This window comes from Petromyzon marinus, chromosome 43 (genome assembly GCF_048934315.1).
Source record: "Petromyzon marinus isolate PM22_M1 ecotype Great Lakes invasive population chromosome 43, UKy_Petmar_22M1.pri1.0, whole genome shotgun sequence".
Classification (NCBI taxonomy): domain Eukaryota; kingdom Metazoa; phylum Chordata; class Hyperoartia; order Petromyzontiformes; family Petromyzontidae; genus Petromyzon; species Petromyzon marinus.
Genome location: NC_133709.1, coordinates 7,782,559 through 7,804,662, shown reverse-complemented (window position 1 = coordinate 7,804,662; position 22,104 = coordinate 7,782,559). Strand labels below are relative to the sequence as shown.

The 22,104-nt window shown below is 50.2% G+C and overlaps 1 protein-coding gene across 6 annotated transcripts in view; it reads right to left on the bottom strand.

Annotated features, from left to right (window-relative positions):
* The window catches only part of LOC116951649 (uncharacterized), a 61,955-nt gene that overhangs the window by 28,950 nt on the left and 10,901 nt on the right, over positions 1-22,104 (bottom strand). For 4 of the 6 annotated variants that reach the window (XM_032970444.2, XM_032970437.2, XM_032970440.2 and 1 more), the window contains exons 2-3: positions 3,189-3,843; positions 1,060-2,190 (exon numbers count right to left, since the gene is read on the bottom strand). In XM_032970444.2, the coding sequence (XP_032826335.2) occupies positions 1,060-2,190; positions 3,189-3,797 (1,740 nt within the window). In that variant the 5' untranslated portion in view covers positions 3,798-3,843. Of the gene's footprint in view, positions 1-1,059; positions 2,191-3,188; positions 3,844-13,008; positions 13,137-22,104 lie in introns of those variants that run through there. The other 2 variants (XM_032970443.2, XM_032970441.2) reach the window with 2 other exon arrangements.

Sequence of the window (22,104 nt, the reverse complement as noted above, 5' to 3'; positions counted from 1 at the left end):
CAGACAGTCTCGCCCCCTTCACCTGATGAAGGCCGCTTGTGTTGTGGCCGAAACGTCGTGAGAATATTATTGTGTTATTTTATTTTATCAATTTATTATTTTATTCTCATTCTACGTGACTTTACCGAAAGAACCAAAGAAGATGAATCATTGCAGTCACGAAAGCTTTAAATCGAAAAGTAAGGACTTGTCCCTTGCTTTTTATTCGACGCATGTGCGGTGATGGCGCAGCCATCGATCGAGGGTCGAATTCGAACCGCGTTGTGTGATCGGCATCGCGCTCGCTGAAGGTATGCCTTCAGGGAAGTCGTGTACCGTATACGCAACTGTGCACAATTCTGTGAGTTGCTTATAACTGCTTTGCCGTTACCTATTGCCAATTATGGACTCAGACTATTATAGAGTCCCTGACACGTAATTATATGCTACACATTTGCAGTGAAGATCGCAAAATGCCGATTTATTACTAATAATCCCTAATGATCTGATCGAAATTAGGGATTTCGATCGGATTATTGGGGGGCATGTGCCACCCCACCCCCCTCCCCCACACGTTGGCCTGCAGTTTAGGCGCTTGCTCAGGGACCAACAAGCTACAAGGTGGACGACATCGAGGCTGACTGATCACGGAGATGTAAATACAAATTATCTAGAAATAAAGACGTCACCTTTTTAAGAATGGACGTCTCAAAGTAGCTTCTTTACAAATGCAGTCACAGGCTAGCTTATATGAGTATATTTTAGTCCATCGGTCGAATGGGTTTATATGCCAATAATACCCAGCAAAATAAACGTATTCAAACAAACTCTGGGCTGACTTTGACTACTCTAAAGTCTCATTAGCAGAATTGGGCCTATTAAACAAATGCTGATGGATGTCCAGATGTTTTTGGCAGGTGCCATCAATACTGATGACCTTGGTGTCTTACTATTTTGAGCCCACGCACAGTGGTACATGCAGATATTATTACACTTTTACACTGACAAATCCAAGCTGAGCCAACCGCGATGCTCTATCATAAAGCCTTGGTGGGCATATGTGCGCCACATGGATGGTACCTGGAGGTACTGGTGTCGCGGCGGGTACTCAGACCTCCCTTCCGAGTTGTAGTAAGCCCAGGGGTCGCTGGGCGCAAGGGCCGGTGGGTAACTACGCCCGCGCACTGCCCTCGCATGCGGCACAGGCCCCACCACGGCTGCCCCCCCGATGGCCATCTTGCCACCAGGTCCAAAGCTCCCATCGCTGTCCAGGTTGTCATCCGAGCTCCACCCTCCTGCGATCACCCTCCCTCCTCCGCCCCGCGCCTCGGGCCTCCAGTCCCGGCTGCGGCTGCGTCTGCGGGTGCGCTCGCTCGCGGCCGATGGGGCTTGTGCCGCTGCCGCCGCCGCATGCTGCTGCTGCTGCTCCCCACGGCTGCAACTCGGCTGCCGCCCAAGTGAATGCTCGCGTCTCCTTTGCTGCTGTTGCTGCTGCTCAATGCCGTGCTCTGCCCAGCCGCTGCCTGTCTGCTCCCAGCCAGGATGCGGTTCCCAGCATCCACCGCTGCCCCCACTGCTGCCGCCGCCACCACCGCTGCTGGACAGGAGATGCTCGGCCGCTGATCGCGACTGCTCGCGATGAATCGACTGCTCGCGGCTGCGGCACGGCTCCCCGGCCCGGGCCGACTCGCGGTGCCGGGATGGGTCGCGGCTCCTGGTGGGCGGCTGCTCCCAGGAAGAAGGGAGCGCTGGCTGCTGCTGCTGCAGCTGCTGCTGCGGCGGCAACGACTGCTGCTGCAGCTGCTGCTGAGAGTGGAGCTCTTCGCGGCTGCGGGAGGAGTCACGGTGGCGCGAGGTCTCGCGGCTGCGGGGTTGCCCCCCGCCTTGGCCGCGCGAGGAGGCATCGCGCGATTTCGATGCATCCTGGCGGCGAGAGCGGCGCGAACCTCGGCCGGACGACGAGCCCGACGAGCCGGACGTGGGCGCGGCGCCGTCGGCTGCCCCCGCCGCTGCCGCCGCGTGCGACTTGGCGAAGAAGAGGCGCTGCATGGAGTGCACGAGCTGCCGCAGGCCACTGGGACTCTCGCTGCGGTCCTCGGGGGTTGGCGGGGCCGTATCGGTGGGGCAAAGGGTCAGGGGCGGGCGCCCACTGATGCTGCCACCGCCGCCCGGTCCCCGTGAGCCGTACTGCCAGTCGTACATCGGCACGCGCTAAGGGCGGCAGACGGAGGACAGTGCAGCGTCTTAACTCATCGACGATCGCATTACGCATGTGTATATTGAACTTTTTTCGCACCGTACGTAGTCAACCTCGCTAATTGGAGGTACGTGGACCACAAACTAAACACAAAAAGCAGTTCTAAAGAAATGAGTTTTCAATCTCGGTGACGAGCTGCACTGACTAAAATCCAAAGGGCCGCGGCCCACACATGCATCTATATTAAATAAACCAATACTGAGGTAGGAGATGTATTCATAAGGACAGTATAAGACAGTGACAGATGCATTCACAATAGATGTAAGAGATGTTTGTGTAATAGACACGTGGTATAGGAGATTTATTTGAAAGAGATATGAGAAAAGGGATGTATTCAGAACAGATATGTGTCAGGGGATGTAATCAGAAGAGAGGTAGAATAGCTATGGGCCGCATTTTTCCCGCGGACTCTAAATATCTCTATTGGACTGGCACAACTGAGCCACGTAAGAGCCGTGCTGAGGCAGCCTGGCTCGCCAGGGTGTTAATCAACTACAGACTCCAAGCTGTGCCACTGAATGAGTCGAGACGGATGCAGGTGATGCAGTGACTCAATGTACATTAGCCCTGCCACTGGCCCTGCTTGGCTCGGAGCCAGATTAAAATGTCTAGTGAAGCCAGTGTAGCATGGTTTGGTTCCAGTTTGGTTCCCGTTCTGGCACGGTTCAGATGTACCAGTGGAAAAGGAGTATAATAATAATTAACATTTGTAAGGAGCCTTCTACTGTCTCAATTTGAACAGCTCTGACTTAATTTACGCAACTTCATTATGATGATGATAATGATGGCGATAATTCCCCCGGTGTTTAGGGAAGCGATAATAACGACACCAACGGGCTGTGCTACTGACGAAGCTGGTGATGACGATTGAACAATGAACAGCAAACGATCGGCGTCATGGATATGACGTGAGCGACCATTAGGGCGACAAGTGTAGGGGAGGGTCTTTCACCTCGCTCGGTCTTCCGTAGTACTGACGCGCCAGTGCCTCGTCCACGGGACGCATCATTGTGCCGCGCGGCTCCTGTCCCATGGGAAAAGAGTCCATGGGCATCAGCACGTGGCGCTGTCGCACCGCGCCATATCCCTCCCCTAGGTCCGGCCCTTCCGCCGGATGCGGGCGCACGTGCATGTGGGCGGGGTTCAGCGGCAGGTGGGCCGAGCCCAGAGCCGAGTGACTTGCGCTGAGCGTCATGTGACCACCCGGGTTCATGCCCTGGTGGGCGGAGCCCAGCGAGTGGGTGGGGCCCAGGGTCATGTGACCTTGGTGGTGGACGGCACCCATTCCCGAGTGGGCCGAGTGAAGACTCCCGTGGCCAAGGCCCATCCCCTGGTTGGCCGAACCCAAGGTCATGTGACCTGCGTAGAGGCCCGGGTGGGAGTGATTCATTCCTGAGTGAGTGGAGCCCAGGGTCATGTGACCTGGGTGGGAGGGGTTGAAGCCTGCATGGGCGTGGTTGAACACCGAGTGGGCGGAGTTAAAGCCCGAGTGGGTGGGGTTTAGTCCCGGGTGGGCTGAGTTGAGGCTGGGCTGGGATCCGTTGCTTGAGATGCCTTTCATTTTATTTGGTTGTCGAGTTCGTGCCCATCCACGTCATGTGGTTCACCTGCCCAACAACAAGACCACACCCGGAGATGGTTAAGCATGCAACACGCGCGTTCACCTGGCCACACGTATGTTATACATTCATGCAACAAATGACAAACGCCACACAGAATGAGCAACAATGAAAACCGCTTTTGTTTCTCGCGTGGACCAGTGGTCAGCGGGAGGGATCTCAGAGGTAGCTCTGTGGTATCCTCTTCAGTGGGCCATTCTTTGATAAGAAAAGCTGCACCTGCTCTGCATCAAGAGTGATCGTGATACATTTATGGGGGCGGGAAATAAAGAGTTCCCAGAAACCCAGGTTCAATTGCTCGCCATGGACATCAATGGCCTTTTTTCCCCCCGTACCTGTCTTGGAGCACCCCTAGGTTGATTTAACCTAAAAATAATACTCAGGGTACAGGTGGCTCGGTATTACCACCCTCTTGTGTTCCACGCCAGCCTTACCGCGCACTTGCTAACGGCACTCGCGCCAACGGTTTGACACAGGCGAGGATCGAGAGCTTTTTAGTTTCGTTTATAATACGTATTGCACTGTATTCATATATTCCCACGTGTAACAATATCTTTTTGGGTTTCCGTCAATTTAGAACACCTACACAGGCAGGCCATATCCATCACTTACATGTAGATGACACGCACACACACACATTCTTCTGCCGCTAGGTAGGGGCGGTGGAATTGCTGTCATAGCTCCACTTTACCTCTCGTGAATCAAAATCTTTTGAGCATTAATCCAACGGTCTCTTCTCTACACCTGACACTACCACTGCCCTTTCCACATTAAAACACTTCATCATCTGACGTCCACCAAAGCCCAACCCAAAACTTCATCAATGAGCTGAGAGGGCCTTACCTCTAAACTGGGGCCTCTCCTCCTCCCCACCACTTACCAGTATAGTTTAGGCTGTTTAGTTAAACCCAGGTGCGGACTCAAGAGACCCAGATTTTAAGGTACAATGCTCAGAATTAATTTATCGTGCATCTTGCTTTCATGCCCGCCCATCGGTCTAGAATTTCCTCAAAGGCGGTGGATCGCGCAACTTTATTCTGCTCTATTGATGATAGCCAGATGCGTTAATCGGGCTTGGTTCATGGTAGACTGCAGGTTCATTTTTAATGAAATACATTTTTTAAACATACATTTACCCAACATTTTTGCACTGGTTTATCTGTTGATTCGGGGTCCCCTTGTGGCCGACTGGGCCCCTATGTGTCGCATAATGCTGCCACATCATACCCCACCAATAGTTGCGTCTCTGACGAGACCCATAGATCCCAGGAGTGGACGGAAACTCGGTGAGAAGGAATTAGATGATGACTTGTCAACACACGTATGGTTAAGTCACCAGCGATGATAATTAAATTAATAACGATAATATTATATCCCACACATATCCAGTGGCGGATTAAGATAGTGCGGGGCCTGTAGAATATGTTATAAAGGTGCCCTAAATAAAAAAATAACACATTTTTTACTTGCAGAGTAAAGTAATTGTATTTTTGCATTTGCTATACAGCCAGATAATACAACAAATCGCTAACCTTAAACACCTAGTTGTTCATAAAAGTTGAAGGCAGTATAGTACTATAGTAATAGAGCAAGTGTAGAATTACTGAACCGGAATTGATAGCTTGAACGCATTTAGCGCAGGACCTTTGAAAATTGCGGGGCCCGTAGCATATGCTACTTTTACTACTTGGATAATCCGGCACTATACATATCCTAAGCCTGTTTAGCTAACTGCAATGATGGCCTTAAATCTTGTGTAATGTGTTCTCTAACTTACGATGACAAAACGAATAACATGAAGGGGAAAAAAACGCGAAAATACAGTTGAGGATTTAAAAAAAAAATGATAACTACACAACCACTTTTAATAACCCCACTCTTTATCTCCACCACAGTCATCTTAATTTTATCATTGCTGTAAAGTGCCTTGGAATAAGCAACTATTTACATCGATATAAGAAGATAAGAACAGCCACGTCAGAATAGAAAAACGAAATAGTGCATATGTACATGGATATATATTTACAGACCTCATTGTTCATTAAAAATGACATAGTCTGTACCCTACGTTGGCTTGGCCAAATTACTCACGGTGATATTAAGTTAGAGAACACATTACACAATATTTAAGGCCATCATTGCAGTGTTAGCTAAACAGGCTTAGGATATGTGCGGTATATCATATTACCGTTATTAATTTGATTATCATCGCTGTGACTTCGCCGTTCGTGTGTTGACAAGTCATCATCTAAGTCCTTCTCACTCAGTTTCTGTCCACTCCTGGGATTATGGGTCTCGTCAAGGACGCAACGATGAGGTATGCCGCGCTATGCGACGCATAGGGGCCCAGTCGGCCACAAGGGGACCCCAAATAAACGGATAAACAAGTAAAGAATGTTAAGGAATCAATAATAAAGGTTTTTTGGGTTAGATCGCGTTATTTATAAATGTGTCGTAACCCTCCACCACCCGACACGGCCAAACTGTAAAAAAAATGTGTCACGTTTACAGAGAAATAGTTCACTACTTTAGCCCAGCGATGTGTTATGTTGATTCACTCCTCAACACACCGGTGGGCTAAAGTAGTGAACTATTTGGTCGCGAAAGTCTATGTGTTAAACAAATGTTAAGGAAATGTATTTTATGTATTCATAAAAAAATTATCTGCGGTCTCCCATGTACCAAACCCGCTGAACGCATCTCGTTATTGTATCAATCGAGCAGCATCGAGTTGCACGATCCACCCCCTTTGAGGAAATCCTAAACCGATGGGGCCGGCATGAAAGCAGTACGCATGATAACTTAAGTGTCAGTTTTGTACCTTGAAATATTTGTTTTATTCATACTGTCACTGTCAGACTGTCGTCCTCTAAACCAAATACACGGTGCAACTAACATAACAAAAACATATAGTCATAGCCTACACGTGATTGTTTACGGGGGCTAAAAACATCCGGATTGATTTCAGTAAAAGTGAGTTGGGAGAACGGAGGGGGGCCCAGAGTCGGATCTTTCATTGCCACCCCCCGTTGAAATTGGTCGCTGCGCCCCTGGCGCCTCGTCCAGGCGACGTTGCCTCGCGTCCTTCATGGCCGCGCTCTCATCCCAGTCGGGGGAGCCAGTCCAATAGAGGAGGGGTGGGGGGGGGGGTACCTTAAAGGATACATTTACTCTCGAGTGCGTCAGCTGCCAAACAAGCACTATACGCCGGACGAGCTTACGCAACTCAATTATATCACAGTTGCGTGAAATAAATAAGGTAAGAGACAAATGACAATTTAATTACTCTTTGGTTCTTTCGGTAAAATCACGTAGGGAGAAATAAAATAAAACAAATCACGACGTTTCGATCGGAACACAAGCGAACTCCATCAGGTGGGACAACCACAGCAATACGATGTTATTGCTGTAGTTGTCCCACCTGGTGAAGTTCGCTGTTGTTGCAATCGAAATGTTGTGATTTGTTTTATTTCATTTCTACCTACAGTGAGGGAAAAAAGTATTTGATCCCATGCTGATTTTGTACGTTTGCCCACTGACAAAGAAATGATTAGTCAATAATTTTAATGGTAGGTTTATTTGAACAGTGAAAGACAGAATAACAACCAAAAAATCCAGAAAAATGCATGTCAAAAATGTTATAAATTGATTTGCATTTTAATGAGGGAAATAAGTATTTGACCCCCTCTCAATAAGAAAGATTTCTGGCTCCCAGGTGTCTTTTATACAAGTAACGAGCTGAGATTAAGAGCACACTCTTAAAGGGAGTGCTCTTAATCTCAGCTTGTTACCTGTATAAAAGACACCTGTCCACAGAAGCAATCAATCAATCAGATTCCAAACTCTCCACCATGGCCAAGACCAAAGAGCTCTCCAATGATGTCAGGGACAAGATTGTAGACCTACACAAGGCTGGGATGGGCTACAAGACCATTGCCAAGCAGCTTGGTGAGAAGGTGACAACAGTTGTTGCGATTATTCGCAAATGGAAGAAACACAAAAGAACTGTCAATCTCCCTCGGCCTGGGGCTCCATGCAAGATCTCACCTCGTGGAGTTGCAATGATCATGAGAACGGTGAGGAATCAGCCCAGAACTACACGGGAGGATCTTGTCAATGATCTCAAGGCAGCTGGGACCATAGTCACCAAGAAAACAATTGGTAACACACTACGCCGTGAAGGACTGAAATCCTGCAGCGCCTGCAAGGTCCCCCTGGTCAAGAAAGCACATATAAATGCCCGTCTGAAGTTTGCCAATGAACATCTGAATGATTCAGAGGACAACTGGGTGAAAGTGTTGTGGTCAGATGAGACCAAAATGGAGCTCTTTGGCATCAACTCACCTCGCGGTGTTTGGAGGAGGAGGAATGCTGCATTTGACCCCAAGAACACCATCCCCACCGTCAAACATGGAGGTGGAAACATGCTTTGGGGGTGTGTTTCTGCTAAGGGGACAGGGCAACTTCACCGCATCAAAGGGACGATGGACGGAGCCATGTACCGTCAAATCTTGGGTGAAAACATCCTTCCCTCAGCCAGGGCATTGAAAATGGGTCGTGGATGGGTATTCCAGTATAACAATGACCCAAAATACACGGACAAGGCAACAAAGGAGTGGCTCAAGAAGAAGCACATTAAGGTCCTGAAGTGACCTAGCCAGTCTCCAGACCTTAATCCCATAGAAAATCTGTGGAGGGAGCTGAAGGTTCGAGTTGCCTAACGTCAGCCTCGAAACCTTAATGACCTGGAGAAGATCTACAAAGAGGAGTGGGACAAAATCCCTCCTGAGATGTGTGCAAACCTGGTGGTCAACTACAAGAAACGTCTGACCTCTGTGATTGCCAACAAGGGTTTTGCCACCAAGTACTAAGTCATGTTTTGCAGAGGGGTCAAATACTTGTTTCCCTCATTAAAATGCAAATCAATTTATAACATTTTTGACATGCGTTTTTCTGGATTTTGTTGTTATTCTGTCTCACTTTTCAAATAAACCTACCATTAAAATTATAGACTGATCATTTCTTTGTCAGTGGGCAAACGTACAAAATCAGCCGGGGATCAAATACTTTTTTCCCTCACTGTACGTGACTTTACCGAAAGAACCAAAGAGTATGGATTCCTGCAGTCACGAAAGCTTCAAATCGACAATTTAATTGCTTACATTGTATGTATGTTGAACTTCTTTCGCACCGTACGTAGCCAACCTTGCTAATCGGAGGTGCTATCAGAATGATTGTCTTGTATTGCGATAACAATGCGAGTTTGAACTGATACTTGTTGCAGCCCTATTGTTTTTTTTCCCGTCTATGAATCCAAGACTCCTTGAGCTACTTAGGACCTTAATCCTTTACTAAGGTTGCTTGTGCCTCGCGCCACCACGTCCTCAGCCTCATCATCTTTAACACTGTAGTCCGTCGCTCTCACCTCTATCTCACCCCTGCACTTCGAGTATGTTTATATGTACTGCATGTTGAACTTCTTTCACACCGTACGTAGCCAACTGCGCTAATTGGAGCTGCGGAGGAAGGACAACAAACCAAACACAAAAAGCAGTTCTAAATAAATACTTTTCAATCTAGATTTAGAAGTGCATAGCTCCATTGGCTTCCTAATATCGGAAGGAAGAGCGTTCCAGACGGCCACAGAAGCGCATCTGAAAGCCCGCGATGCAGTGACCGTCTTTGTTCGATGGCCAGCCAGTGACCAACACCATCTCACAAACTTCTCCTCTTTCACTCTGCAGGCCACCATCTCCCAGGACCCAGCATCTCCTTCCTCTCCACCAGACGTCCATCTCATCTGATCCTGAGTTATCGTTCACCTCCACGTAGAACACATCTGCCACTTCCCCCACCCCAGCTGCTTCTGCGACCCTCGCCGCCTCCCCGACTTCACTGCTGCGACTCTCTCCATCACGGCCTCCCCAAATCTCTCACCGTCCAACTCCATATTTTGACTCTTGTATATTTTTTCCCCATGTTAGATTTTTCACCAGGATAAAAACTCCTTTGAGGTGGCACATCTCGTTTGCAAGGGTGTCCAGGGAATGATTCAATTATACAAATGTCACTGCCAGACGTCTCCCCCATGCCCATGAATATTACCAAATTACCTAAATACTCAAATCCCTGCACTGGCTCCTAAACCAATCTCAGATCAATTTCAAAATCGCCATCACCGTCTTCAACAACGTACATAGACTGAGACCTTTCCTGGTGCCTACCTCTCCCCTCTCATCTCACTCCACTCCTCTCCACGCACTTTCCAAACTCTCCCCTCTCATCTCACTCTACTCCCCTCCACGCACTCTCCTACCTCTCCCCTCTCATCTCACTCCACTCCCCTCCACGCACTCTCCTGCCTCTCCCCTCTCATCTCACTCCACTCCCCTCCACGCACTCTCCTACCTCTCATCTCACTCCACTCCCCTCCACACACTCTCCTACCTCTCATCTCACTCCACTCCCCTTCCACACACTCCCCTACCTCTCATCTCACTCCACTCCCCTCTACTCACTCCCCTACCTCTCATCTCACTCCACTCCCCTCCACACACTCTCCTGCCTCTCCCCTCTCATCTCACTCCACTCCCCTCCACGCACTCTCCTACCTCTCCCCTCTCATCTCACTCTACTCCCCTCCACGCACTCTCATACCTCTCATCTCACTCCACTCCCCTCCACGCACTCTCCTACCTCTCCCCTCTCATCTCACTCTACCCCCCTCCACACACTCTCCTACCTCTCCCCTCTCATCTCACTCCACTCCCCTCCACGCACTCTCCTGCCTCTCTCCTCTCGTCTCACTCTACTCCCCTCCACACACTCTCCTACCTCTCCCCTCTCATCTCACTCCACTCTCCTCCACTCACTCTCCTGCCTCTCCCCTCTCATCTCACTCTACTCCCCTCCACACACTCTCCTACCTCTCATCTCACTCTACTCCCCTCCACACACTCTCCTACCTCTCCCCTCTCATCTCACTCCACTCCCCTCCACTCACTCCCCTACCTCTCCCCTCTCATCTCACTCCACTCCCCTCCACACACTCTCCTACCTCTCATCTTACTCCACTCCCCTCCACACACTCTCGTCTTTCTGTCGAAGTCTCCAGTAAACCTTTGCTGAGTGGGAGGCCGCTCATTCTCCTCAACTGTCCCCCATCCATCCATCCGTGCTGACGACTCCATGCCCCTTGCTCATGTGCAGGCTCAGGCCCTGCTCCCTTTCCCTCTACGTATTATCGTCATTAATATATACACATTTATCTTTGTTCCCCGAGATGCACCTTCCACTGTTGTTTTTTTATACAGTCGTGAAATGCGGTTGCATTTAAGAGGCAACACAAAGCCAACATTGTACTGCAATTGTACAGGCGGATGACAAACACACAGCGCATACAAAGAGTTCAACACATCAATAACACTCTGGTCTAAAGAGGAAAACTATATAATTCTAGATGTTTCGGGCCATGAACCTTTTTCATAGCACATCAGTGATATAGGTGACTTATACAATACTGCATACAGATGAATTAAACACAAATATGACCTTCATCGCAGATCATACACACGACCTACAGGCAAACCATACATGCACACACACACACCAATTACTACTGGATAACCTACAGGCGAGATTTCACACACACACACATCAACGACAAGCAGATCGTGCGCACACATCACCTGCAATCGGATAACCTATAGGCGCATAACGTACAACCACACAGTCTACGGACAAAATAACATACAGGCAGACAGTGTACAGGAACCTCTCACACATTACCTTTCACGTAACCTACACATAACCTACACGTAACCTACAGTTGCATGACCCACCGGATAACCTACACACAGACAAACCGCAGTAGACACCCCACAGTCGGATAACCCTACAGTCGGATAACCCTACAGTCAGGCTGATGAGGCGCAGGTATCGCTCTCCACGTACAGGCATCGCTCTCCACGTACAGGCATCGCTCTCCACGTACAGGCATCGCTCTCCACGTACAGTCATCGCTCTCCACGTACAGGCATCGCCCTTCACGTACAGGCATCGCTCTTCACGTACAGGCATCGCTCTCCACGTACAGGCATCGCTCTCCACGTACAGGCATCGCTCTCCACGTACAGGCGGCGCTCTCCACGTACAGGCATCGCTCTCCACGTACAGTCATCGCTCTCCACGTACAGGCATCGCCCTTCACGTACAGGCATCGCTCTCCACGTACAGGCATCGCTCTCCACGTACAGGCATCGCTCTCCACGTACAGGCATCGCTCTCCACGTACAGGCATCGCTCTCCACGTACAGGCATCGCTCTCCACGTACAGGCATCGCTCTCCACGTACAGGCATCCCTCTCCACGTACAGGCATCGCTCTCCACGTACAGGCATCGCTCTCCACGTACAGGCATCGCTCTCCACGTACAGGCATCGCTCTCCACGTACAGGCATCGCTCTCCACGTACAGGCATCGCTCTCCACGTACAGGCATCGCTCTTCACGTACAGGCATCGCTCTCCACGTACAGGCATCGCTCTCCACGTACAGGCATCGCTCTTCACGTACAGGCATCGCTCTCCACGTACAGGCATCGCTCTCCACGTACAGGCATCGCTCTCCACGTACAGTCATCGCTCTTCACGTACAGGCATCGCTCTCCACGTACAGGCATCGCTCTCCACGTACAGGCATCGCTCTCCACGTACAGGCATCGCTCTTCACGTACAGGCATCGCTCTCCACGTACAGGCATCGCTCTCCACGTACAGGCATCGCTCTTCACGTACAGGCATCGCTCTCCACGTACAGGCATCGCTCTCCACGTACAGGCATCGCTCTTCACGTACAGGCATCGCTCTCCACGTACAGGCATCCCTCTTCACGTACAGGCATCGCTCTCCACGTACAGGCATCCCTCTTCACGTACAGGCATCGCTCTCCACGTACAGGCATCGCTCTCCACGTACAGGCATCCCTCTCCACGTACAGGCATCCCTCTTCACGTACAGGCATCGCTCTCCACGTACAGGCATCCCTCTTCACGTACAGGCATCGCTCTCCACGTACAGGCATCGCTCTCCACGTACAGGCATCGCTCTCCACGTACAGGCATCGCTCTCCACGTACAGGCATCGCTCTCCACGTACAGGCATCGCTCTCCACGTACAGGCGAGAGCGAGCGCTGTTGTCCGCGGAGCCACACCGCACCGTCGGCATGAGCTCACGGCAGCCCGTCGCCTGGCAACCGCAGCACATCGTTAGCCAGATTTCCGGCCGTCGCCATGGAAACCCACCTTGGGCCATTAGCGGAGCTGTCCCCCCCCACCACCAATCCCTACACTCCCCCTCCCCCCGTTACCAGGTCCCCCCCACCAATCCCTACACTCCCCCCTCCTCCTCCCCCCCGTTACCAGGCTCCCCCCCCCACCAATCCCTACACTCCCCCCTCCTCCTCCCCCCCGTTACCAGGCCCCCCCCCCACCAATCCCTACACTCCCCCCCCGTTACCAGACCCCCCCCCACACAAATCCCTACACCCCCTCCCCCCCGTGACCAGGTCCCCCCCCCCCACCAATCCCTACACCCCCCTCCCCCCCCGTTACAAGGTCCCCCCCCACCAATCCCTACACCCCCCCCCAACCCCGTTACCAGGCCCCCCCCCCACCAATCCTTACACTCCCCCCCCAGTTACAAGGCCCCCCCCCCCACCAATCCCTACCCCCCTCCCCTCCTTCCCCCCGTTACCAGGTCCCCCCCCCCACCAATCCCTACACTCCCCCCCCCGTTACAAGGTCCCCCCCCCCACCAATCCCTACACCCCCCTCCCCCCCCGTTACAAGGCCCCCCCCCCACCAATCCCTACCCCCCCCAACCCCGTTACAAGGTCCCCCCCCCACCAATCCCTACCCCTCCCCCCCCGTTACAAGGTCCCTCCCCCCCCACCAATCCCTACACCCCTCTCCTCCCCCCCGTTACAAGGTCCCCCCCCCCCCACCAATCCCTACCCCCCCTCCCCCCCCCCGTTACCAGGTCCCCCCCCCCCACTACCCCATGCCCTCTCCTCCCCCTTCCTTCACCCTCGACCTGCCAATCCCTCGGCCCAGCCCACGCCGCTCGGAGTCGAACCCAGACCCCTCCGTTACCCCGGGCAGCCCCGGGGGTCTCCACAAGGATCGAGCGACTTTGAAAACCCAAAGAGGGGAGTGGGGGGGATGCAAATGAGGTGTACGGAGCACAATGGCGCTTTCCCCCTACGTTACAGACGGTCAATCAATCGACGTCCTTTATTTAACCACGTGAAAGCCCATTGAGATTCATTATCTCTTGCAATGGACACCCGGGTTGATTGTTGTTATCGAGAAACAGCCAGCAGTGCCGTGTTAATTTCTTTTTTGTCCTGGGAAATTTGAGATACCGGTGACGTTGGATTTCCACATTTTTCGCGTCCACGACGGGTTCCGTTAGTTACACAGCAGGCTCGCAGGAGATGCCTTGGCCGCCTATGACGATGGTGATGAAGAAGACGACGATGACGACGAATTATTACATGCGGGATTATGTGCAAGGACTGAGGGCGCGCGATGGTTTTGATCGTGTGAAGAAAAGAAATGGAATCGCACGGTCTTCAACGTTAACTTCGTACCGGATGTGAGGCTTTGGTAACGATTCACTGTGGGAATTTTCCTGGTGACTGGCAGGAATATAACCCTCTTACCCTGTGTCCAAACTGGCGCTCAATGGTGGCTATGACCGTGAGAAACTGCTCATTATTTTCAGTCAATCCGCTGCTGGATGAAGGTCCTTCTTTTCCCTTGCCGCGTCGGTCATGAGGATTGTTTGACCGCACTTCACCACGGCTGGTCAGTGGGGGTTTGGTGAAGGGAGTGAGGGGAGCAGAGAGACGGGGGAGGCTTTAACAGGACCGGTTTCAGATATCGCTCGCTCACTGCTGATGTTTGGCCCTGGCCAGGAATCGAACTCTGTTCACCACAGGATTCATCGTGCGGTGCGCAAAGCACTGCACCACCGCCCCACCCCACTTCACTTCATTACTTGCCAACGTTCATTCATCTATTCTTCAATTTAAGCGACTGCCTACGGAGGCAGCATGTCTTTATTACAAAAACATAAATAATACTTTATGGTTGAGCAAACTGTAAAAATTCAAATGGGTTATACGAAGACCGATGACACAGGCCACCCACTGTACCCTATACAAAAGTAGATATTGATAGTGGCGATGACAGAGATGCTATTTGCAAAACAAATTGTGTTATTTCTTAACAACACAATTAGCGGAGAAGCACAGCATCTTACATTAAAAACGGTTGTAATGCTCTGCAATAATTAATGATAAGCCATTACCCGTAGCGTCAAAACAGATCTCAACAAGAGGGTTTCAACGCCTCCTCCTGCAACCTCCATTTCAACATCTATTCATACCCCTGGGCAACGACAACACAAATATATCCTTAAACACAAAACACATGTAACCACAATGTCTAATGGTTCGCACCTCCGATTTAGCAGAGTTGACTATGTATTATGCAAAAGAAGTTCAACGTACGTACATACATCGTGGCACTTATGTGGATTTTTTTTTCATGGCCCTGATTTTGACAGTTTAGCCGAGATAAATATATTTGTTGGATACTATATTTTTTTTACGCAGATGGATGGCATACAACTCAGACCTAAGGCTGGGCCACTCAACACCATCCGCACCACGGAGGGCATTACGGGTCGATGAAGGCAGGGAGCACGTGTGTGGGAGCACAGAAGTACGGTCCAACCAACTGTATTCAGTTGCACCGCCCCTCTGCCGCCCATCACTCGCAGCACCCATCAGCAGCCTCACGACACATGCTGCGCATGGCGGTGGATAATCATGCGAGCACTATGCAGGCTCAATGTCACTTAGCTGGAGAATGCTAAAAGAGTGAAGTTGCCAACGTCACAACCCTGCCATTGTGAGGCCAAGTAACAATCGAAGCCAAACGCGTGTCGTCAAGACCCTCCACCACCGGCCGACACAGTCAAACTACAGTGCGTGCGGTATTGTTTCGGGTTTGTCGAAAGAAACATTGTCGCAACCAAAATGATCAGGAATCAGAAGCGACCCTTTCCGAGAATGGCCCATTCGCCGTGGCAGGCCATCGGCTGTCACTGCATTTTGGGCACACGATGCTTTTGCTCTTGTGAGAGAAGACACACACCACAGCCCTCGGCCAGGAATGCAGTGGGGATGGCTGATGTCTGCGAACGAGAAGCTATAATCGTTTCGCTCCTGATTGCCAATTACACTGTTATATAAAACTGTAAGAGAAACGAAAACAAAAAAAAGAATACAATGTTATGCCTTCCGTTTAATCAGATGCCACCGTGATAAGTTATATTAATATACGTACATATTCGAACGCACGGCAAGTTGCCGGCAGTCTTTGTATTAAATTGAATTTTTTTACATCTTTGCTAATAAATGAATGCGCAGTGAGTCACCGTCGCAGCAGCTGCATTTTTAAATGTGTTGCTGAAGACAGAACGAACAAACCGGGCCTTTCATTGCAGGGGCAGATTAAGAACTGTCTGGCAGCATCGCCAATTCTTTTCCAAGGAGACCTGGGAGCAGGCTACATTCCTAACCAATTCTTGTGGATAGATCGCACGAGAAAAATTTGTCAACGTCGTGTGTCGTAGACCCTCCTCCATATGGGGAGCGGTGGTGCAGCGATTAGCGCGCTGCGCAAAAAGAGCTAAGCCACACGAGTTCGAGTCACCCACCGCTCATTGGTCACCAACGCCGGTGACGATTATCTGAACCGGTCATGGGCCTCCCCTAGGTCGACTCAGCCTCAAATGGGTACCTGGTGTGATGTGTAAACATCGCCACTGGGGGAGACAAAGGCGGCCGGGCGTGGTGTTGGCCACCCACCCCCTCGCGTGTCGTGCCGGCCTTCATATGTGCTCGCTAACGGCATTTGCTGAAACATTCTGTTAAGGCTAAATGGGGGATCTTTGTCTTTGCCTATCCAACACAGCTAAATATAATATAATATACACACAGTAGTATATATATAGACCCCTGCTACTTCCTGCTCGCGTGTTGATGACATTACACCACATATTTAAGGTCCAAGACTTGGGGGAGATTTTTGCACAATTCTGGCAATCGCCTGATCATGCAGGTTGCAACTACATGCAGTGAAACGTCCGAAACCAAATTGTTCAGTGTGCGCAATATTGCTTTCCAACACGACGGCGCTTTGAAGCAACTGTGAATCGGTCGCTCGTTTGTTCACGCGGCGGCTGTATTTATTTTGGCTGCGTCGGGTGGAGGAGAGTGTAACGACGAAACGTTGGCGACATAACCCAGAAATGAATAACGGCATCGGACGCGAAGTCCCACGGCGAACGAAGCGAAGTTTAAAACGTTTACATAGCCGGCTGCGAGTCGATTATATCCTTCATTTTTATTTATTTTCGTGACATTTTCAGTCGACGATAACCACGACTGCCGACCGCGCAAAGGCTTAAAGCGTGGCGCGCGATGCTGAGACGAAATTGACGAGTCAGAATAAACACTCGTACCAAGATAAGTGAGTTAACTGTTTTCTAGACCGCAGTGGACTCGGCCAGACTTAAATTGGCAATTGGCTTTCCACGGTATGTATAGCAAAAACATATATTTTTTATTCATTATGATGATTGGCTGACCTATTGGGTGGGACGGAACCAATTGCGTACACTTCCAAATACGATTTAATAACTTCGAGTGTGTTGCCAAACGTTTCACTGCTTCGGTCGACTATACTAAGGCAATCACGCTAAAAAAACTTCCACAGAGTAAGATTCGGCTAAAATGCCACAGGTTGTGGTCAACTATAGACCAAGGCTATGACTTAAAAAATTATAATGGCGTGCTGACTAAATAAAAAAAAACTGCCAATAACCAATACTTTGAGATATAATTCAGTGGAGGTCAGATGACCTTGGGAGACCGATGTTACAAGGGCATAAGTCTCCTGATGGAATGGCTCAGCACAAGTCACTGGTAAATACACCCGGATGTAAAGATGTCAAATTTTAGGGAGCTCTCTTTCTCTGGTGCCTTGGATCTGGTTCAATATCTCAAAACGCAAATTTATCCCTGCTCAGACGAGCATCTCTCTTGGTGACCGTGAGACAATGATGGTGGTAATTCCACATTCCCATTGTGGGAAAAAAAACAATCAACCAATAGATGGACTATAAATGACAACAGGGATGCTGTCATGATATAATTGGACACTGGATTTGCAATCCACACGTTGCCGGTTCGATCTGCTGGCACGGTAATGCTGCAAGTGTCTTCAACCCCTCTGTCTCTGTTCACGCAGCCGTATAAAAGGGGCCCACCACAGTCAGTCGATCGGCAGGTCACGCGTGGAGGGGTAAAATGTGGGCACTCCCACCTCTTGGGTTGATGTCTGGCCATCATGGAAGAGTAGGCAAAATACTCTCGAGAGCGGCTGTCTAGAGCTACTTTTGTTGGAGGCCCTTCCACTAGCAGCGGCGCGAACAAGCAATTGCAGGGCTGAATTACTGTGTCGTCTTTAGCATTAAGCCACTGTGTTTAATTTCGGATTTTCTTTATGTTACGCAAAACGCTGGATGGATCGTTGAGTCGCAGGTATCGCGGCAGGTGGCGATGACTAGGTGCGGGTGGGGAGGCCTTCATCCAGCAGCGGATAGACCACGACTGCTGACGTTGATGAAGGTGGGCGCGTTGCGTGGGCCTCAACTCGACCAGCTTGACGAAGGCGCCCTGGCGCGACAAGCCCTCCGTGTCGGATGGGTCCATTGTGGTTACGCGCAGAGTGGCCCTTCCGTTGACATTTTTAACCGTGGACTGTGATGTCGGTTACGGAGATGCGCTGGCTCAATTCTTTCTTATTCATCATCCTCAGCCCAACTAATAGACAAATAATTGTGGCCGTGCACGAGAAACGGGGATTTGTATTTATTTGGCGTTTAAATGCAGCAACGTCCATTAAAAACCTCCAGAGGTAGGGAAGGATTAACGAAAATCGATCACTCGCAATAGCGTACGGATGAGTCTTTAGATTTTAAGGTCGACAATGTGGGCAAGAGAAGGACGGCCACTCCAGACTGTAAGGGCAGCACGTGAGTGAATGGCATCATCAGTCACAACGGTGGTAGGCCATAATGTACCTGTCACAGTCCAGAAGCCTGAACGTAAATTTAAATAAATAATTCAACAGCCCTTTGTCAATCCACTGCTGGTAAGAAGGAGGCCTCCCCACACTCTCTGGTCGTTGGAGGTTGTTTCACCATACTTCACCACGCTGGTCAGTGTGGACTGGTAAGCGAGAGAGGGGCTCATTTATGACTCGCCACTGATGCGCGCCGTGGCCGGGAGTCCAACTCGGGTCGCCTGGGTTCGTGAGCACAGTGCAGTGCTAACCACCGTGCCACAATGGAAAGGTACAAGAAGTAACAGTTCCTCGTTGCATAGCTGTGGTTCTCTATCATTAATCTCAATGGGTTCTCACCTGATTAAATGAAGGACATTAATCAAATTATAAACATTTTATTTGCTATACGTTTTTTTTCCGCGGTCAATTAAACACTTAAACGTAATTGATATTTCAATATTCATCACCATCGTCATTAGTTTTGGTCAATCCACTGCTGGATGAAGGACTCCCAAAGCTATTGCTATCTCTCACGAGGTGAGAGGTTATAACGAGAACTCATTTCATCGCTCCATCTCCTCGGTGGGATCTCCGTTCCTTGGTAGCCACTGTCTCGTTATTCTTGACCACCAGCCTCCATCCCTTATTATCACACAGTTTGAATGAATGCTGTCCTTCCCCCACATCTCCGATTAGGGCAGTTGGCTGCGTACGGTGCGAAAGAAGTTCAATAAACATACATAGATCTCTAATCCATGTGCTCCTCATTCGGGAATTTCAATACCATCACCATTAATACAGCATATATATCTACACGGTAATGCACTGTATTATAAACATTGCATTCATCCCACTTGGTAAGAACTTATTCAGATAACTTATTACTTATCAGTATAATTGAGTAAGGCCCACTGAGCTATACAGAGCTCTTTTGCAGAGGCGACCTGGCCACAAATGATAGCTCAACGAAGTGGCTTATCACGTGGAAATTTATAACAGCCAAATACTCTGAACGCACGTTTCTAAATGTGAAGGGAAAAAAACCAGAGGACCTGGAGAAAAATCCGTGGGACTACGCGGACAGAGACACCGCAAACTGAAAATATACAGGGTCAGGGCCGGGATCGAACCTACGACCTATTAGATACCAGGCGAGACAGATAACATCTCGCCACCGTGGAGCTCCTCGTATTAAACTCACTCAATGATTTCCTGCTGAAATAAGCATTGAGGCAGTGCTCCATCTCCCGTTTACAGCCCTGAGCCAGTACTGTATTGGAAATTCCACATTCCTATGGCGGAGGCGAGTCTGAATCGACGTAATAGCTTTGAGCGGCACACAGTGTCCGTGGGAGACACCCGGCCTCATTACCGCACATCCACCATCAGCGCGCGTTCAGCATCAACATCGCGGGGGACGTGCGGACACACCGACCACTGCACGGCCTCCTCACACGTGCTCACCACTGTCTACCCACACGCACTCAGATGCCTACCACACTCACGCGCTTACTGCACACGTTGCTCACCACTCCACCACCCACACGCATGCTTACTGCACGCGCGCTCACCACATTCACGCGCTTACTGCACACGTTGCTCATCAATATCCACCCACACAGATTCTTAATACGCGCACACGCTCATCACTAACCACCCACACATGCTTACTGCACACACCACCAACCGCAGACACCTGCTTACGACACAGGTGCTCACCAATGTCCACCACTCACATGCTTACCACACGCACGCTCATCAATATCCATCCACACAATGTTTACTATACAGACGCTCACCATTAACCACACACACACACATTGCTTACTACACACACAAACATCGCCAACCACAGACACGTGCCTACTACACACACACTCGCCACCAATCACACTCATATGCTTACTACACACACAGCCACCGTTACTCACCCACTCACATTAATACACAATCACCGTTACCAACCCACACACACCCTAATACACACTCACCATTACCCACACACACGAATACACACTCACCATTACTCACCCACTCATACACTAATACGCACTCACCATTACCAACACACAACAACCGCCATTCGCCACTAAGTGGCGGTGACGTCACCACGACGCTTGTGCCAGGCTATGTGCACCTTGAGGCCACGTGAAGTGTCGAACGCCCGCTGGCAGGAGGTCACAGGGCAGACCCAGGTGCCACGGGTCGACTGACTAAGATGACTGGCTGATGCACCACCTGTGCCCCCTACTGTGCCAACCTGCTGTGCTTTAGCCACCCGGCGCTCCGCTCGTTGTTGTGAGCGTCGCTCCTCCGCCCTCCGTTGTTGTTGGAGGGCGACTGCCTCCAACTGCCCAGTAGCATCCTTCACGAGCCTCCTCCACAGAGGCCGATCTTGACACCGCTGGTACCAGTCATCGGCAAGTCCACTCAGCTCCACGTCCTCCTGTACCACAACACTCCATCTCTTCTCTAGCCCGTGCCGCGCCCGTTTAGCCCCCTCGATCCGGCCAACAAAAGCTGTTTCGGCATGCGGGTTACATGACCCAGCCAACGCATACACGAATACACACTCACCATTTCCCACCCACCCACACACTAATACACACCATTTCCCCCACACACACACACAAACACTCACCATTACCCACACACACACTCACCATTACCCACCCACACACACACTAACACACACTCACCATTACTCACCCACACACGAATACACACCATTACCCACCCACTCACACACTAATACACACTCACCATTACCCACACACACACTAATACACGCTCACCATTACCCCCCCACACACTAATACACACTCACCATTACCCACACACACTAATACACACTCACCATTACCCACCCACACATAAACTAACACACACTCACGATTACTCACACACACTAATACACACTTGTCATAACCCATGCACACACTAATACACACTCACCATTATCCACCCACACACTAATACACTCTCACCATAACCAACCCACTCACACACTAATACACACTCACCATTACTCACACCCACACACACTAA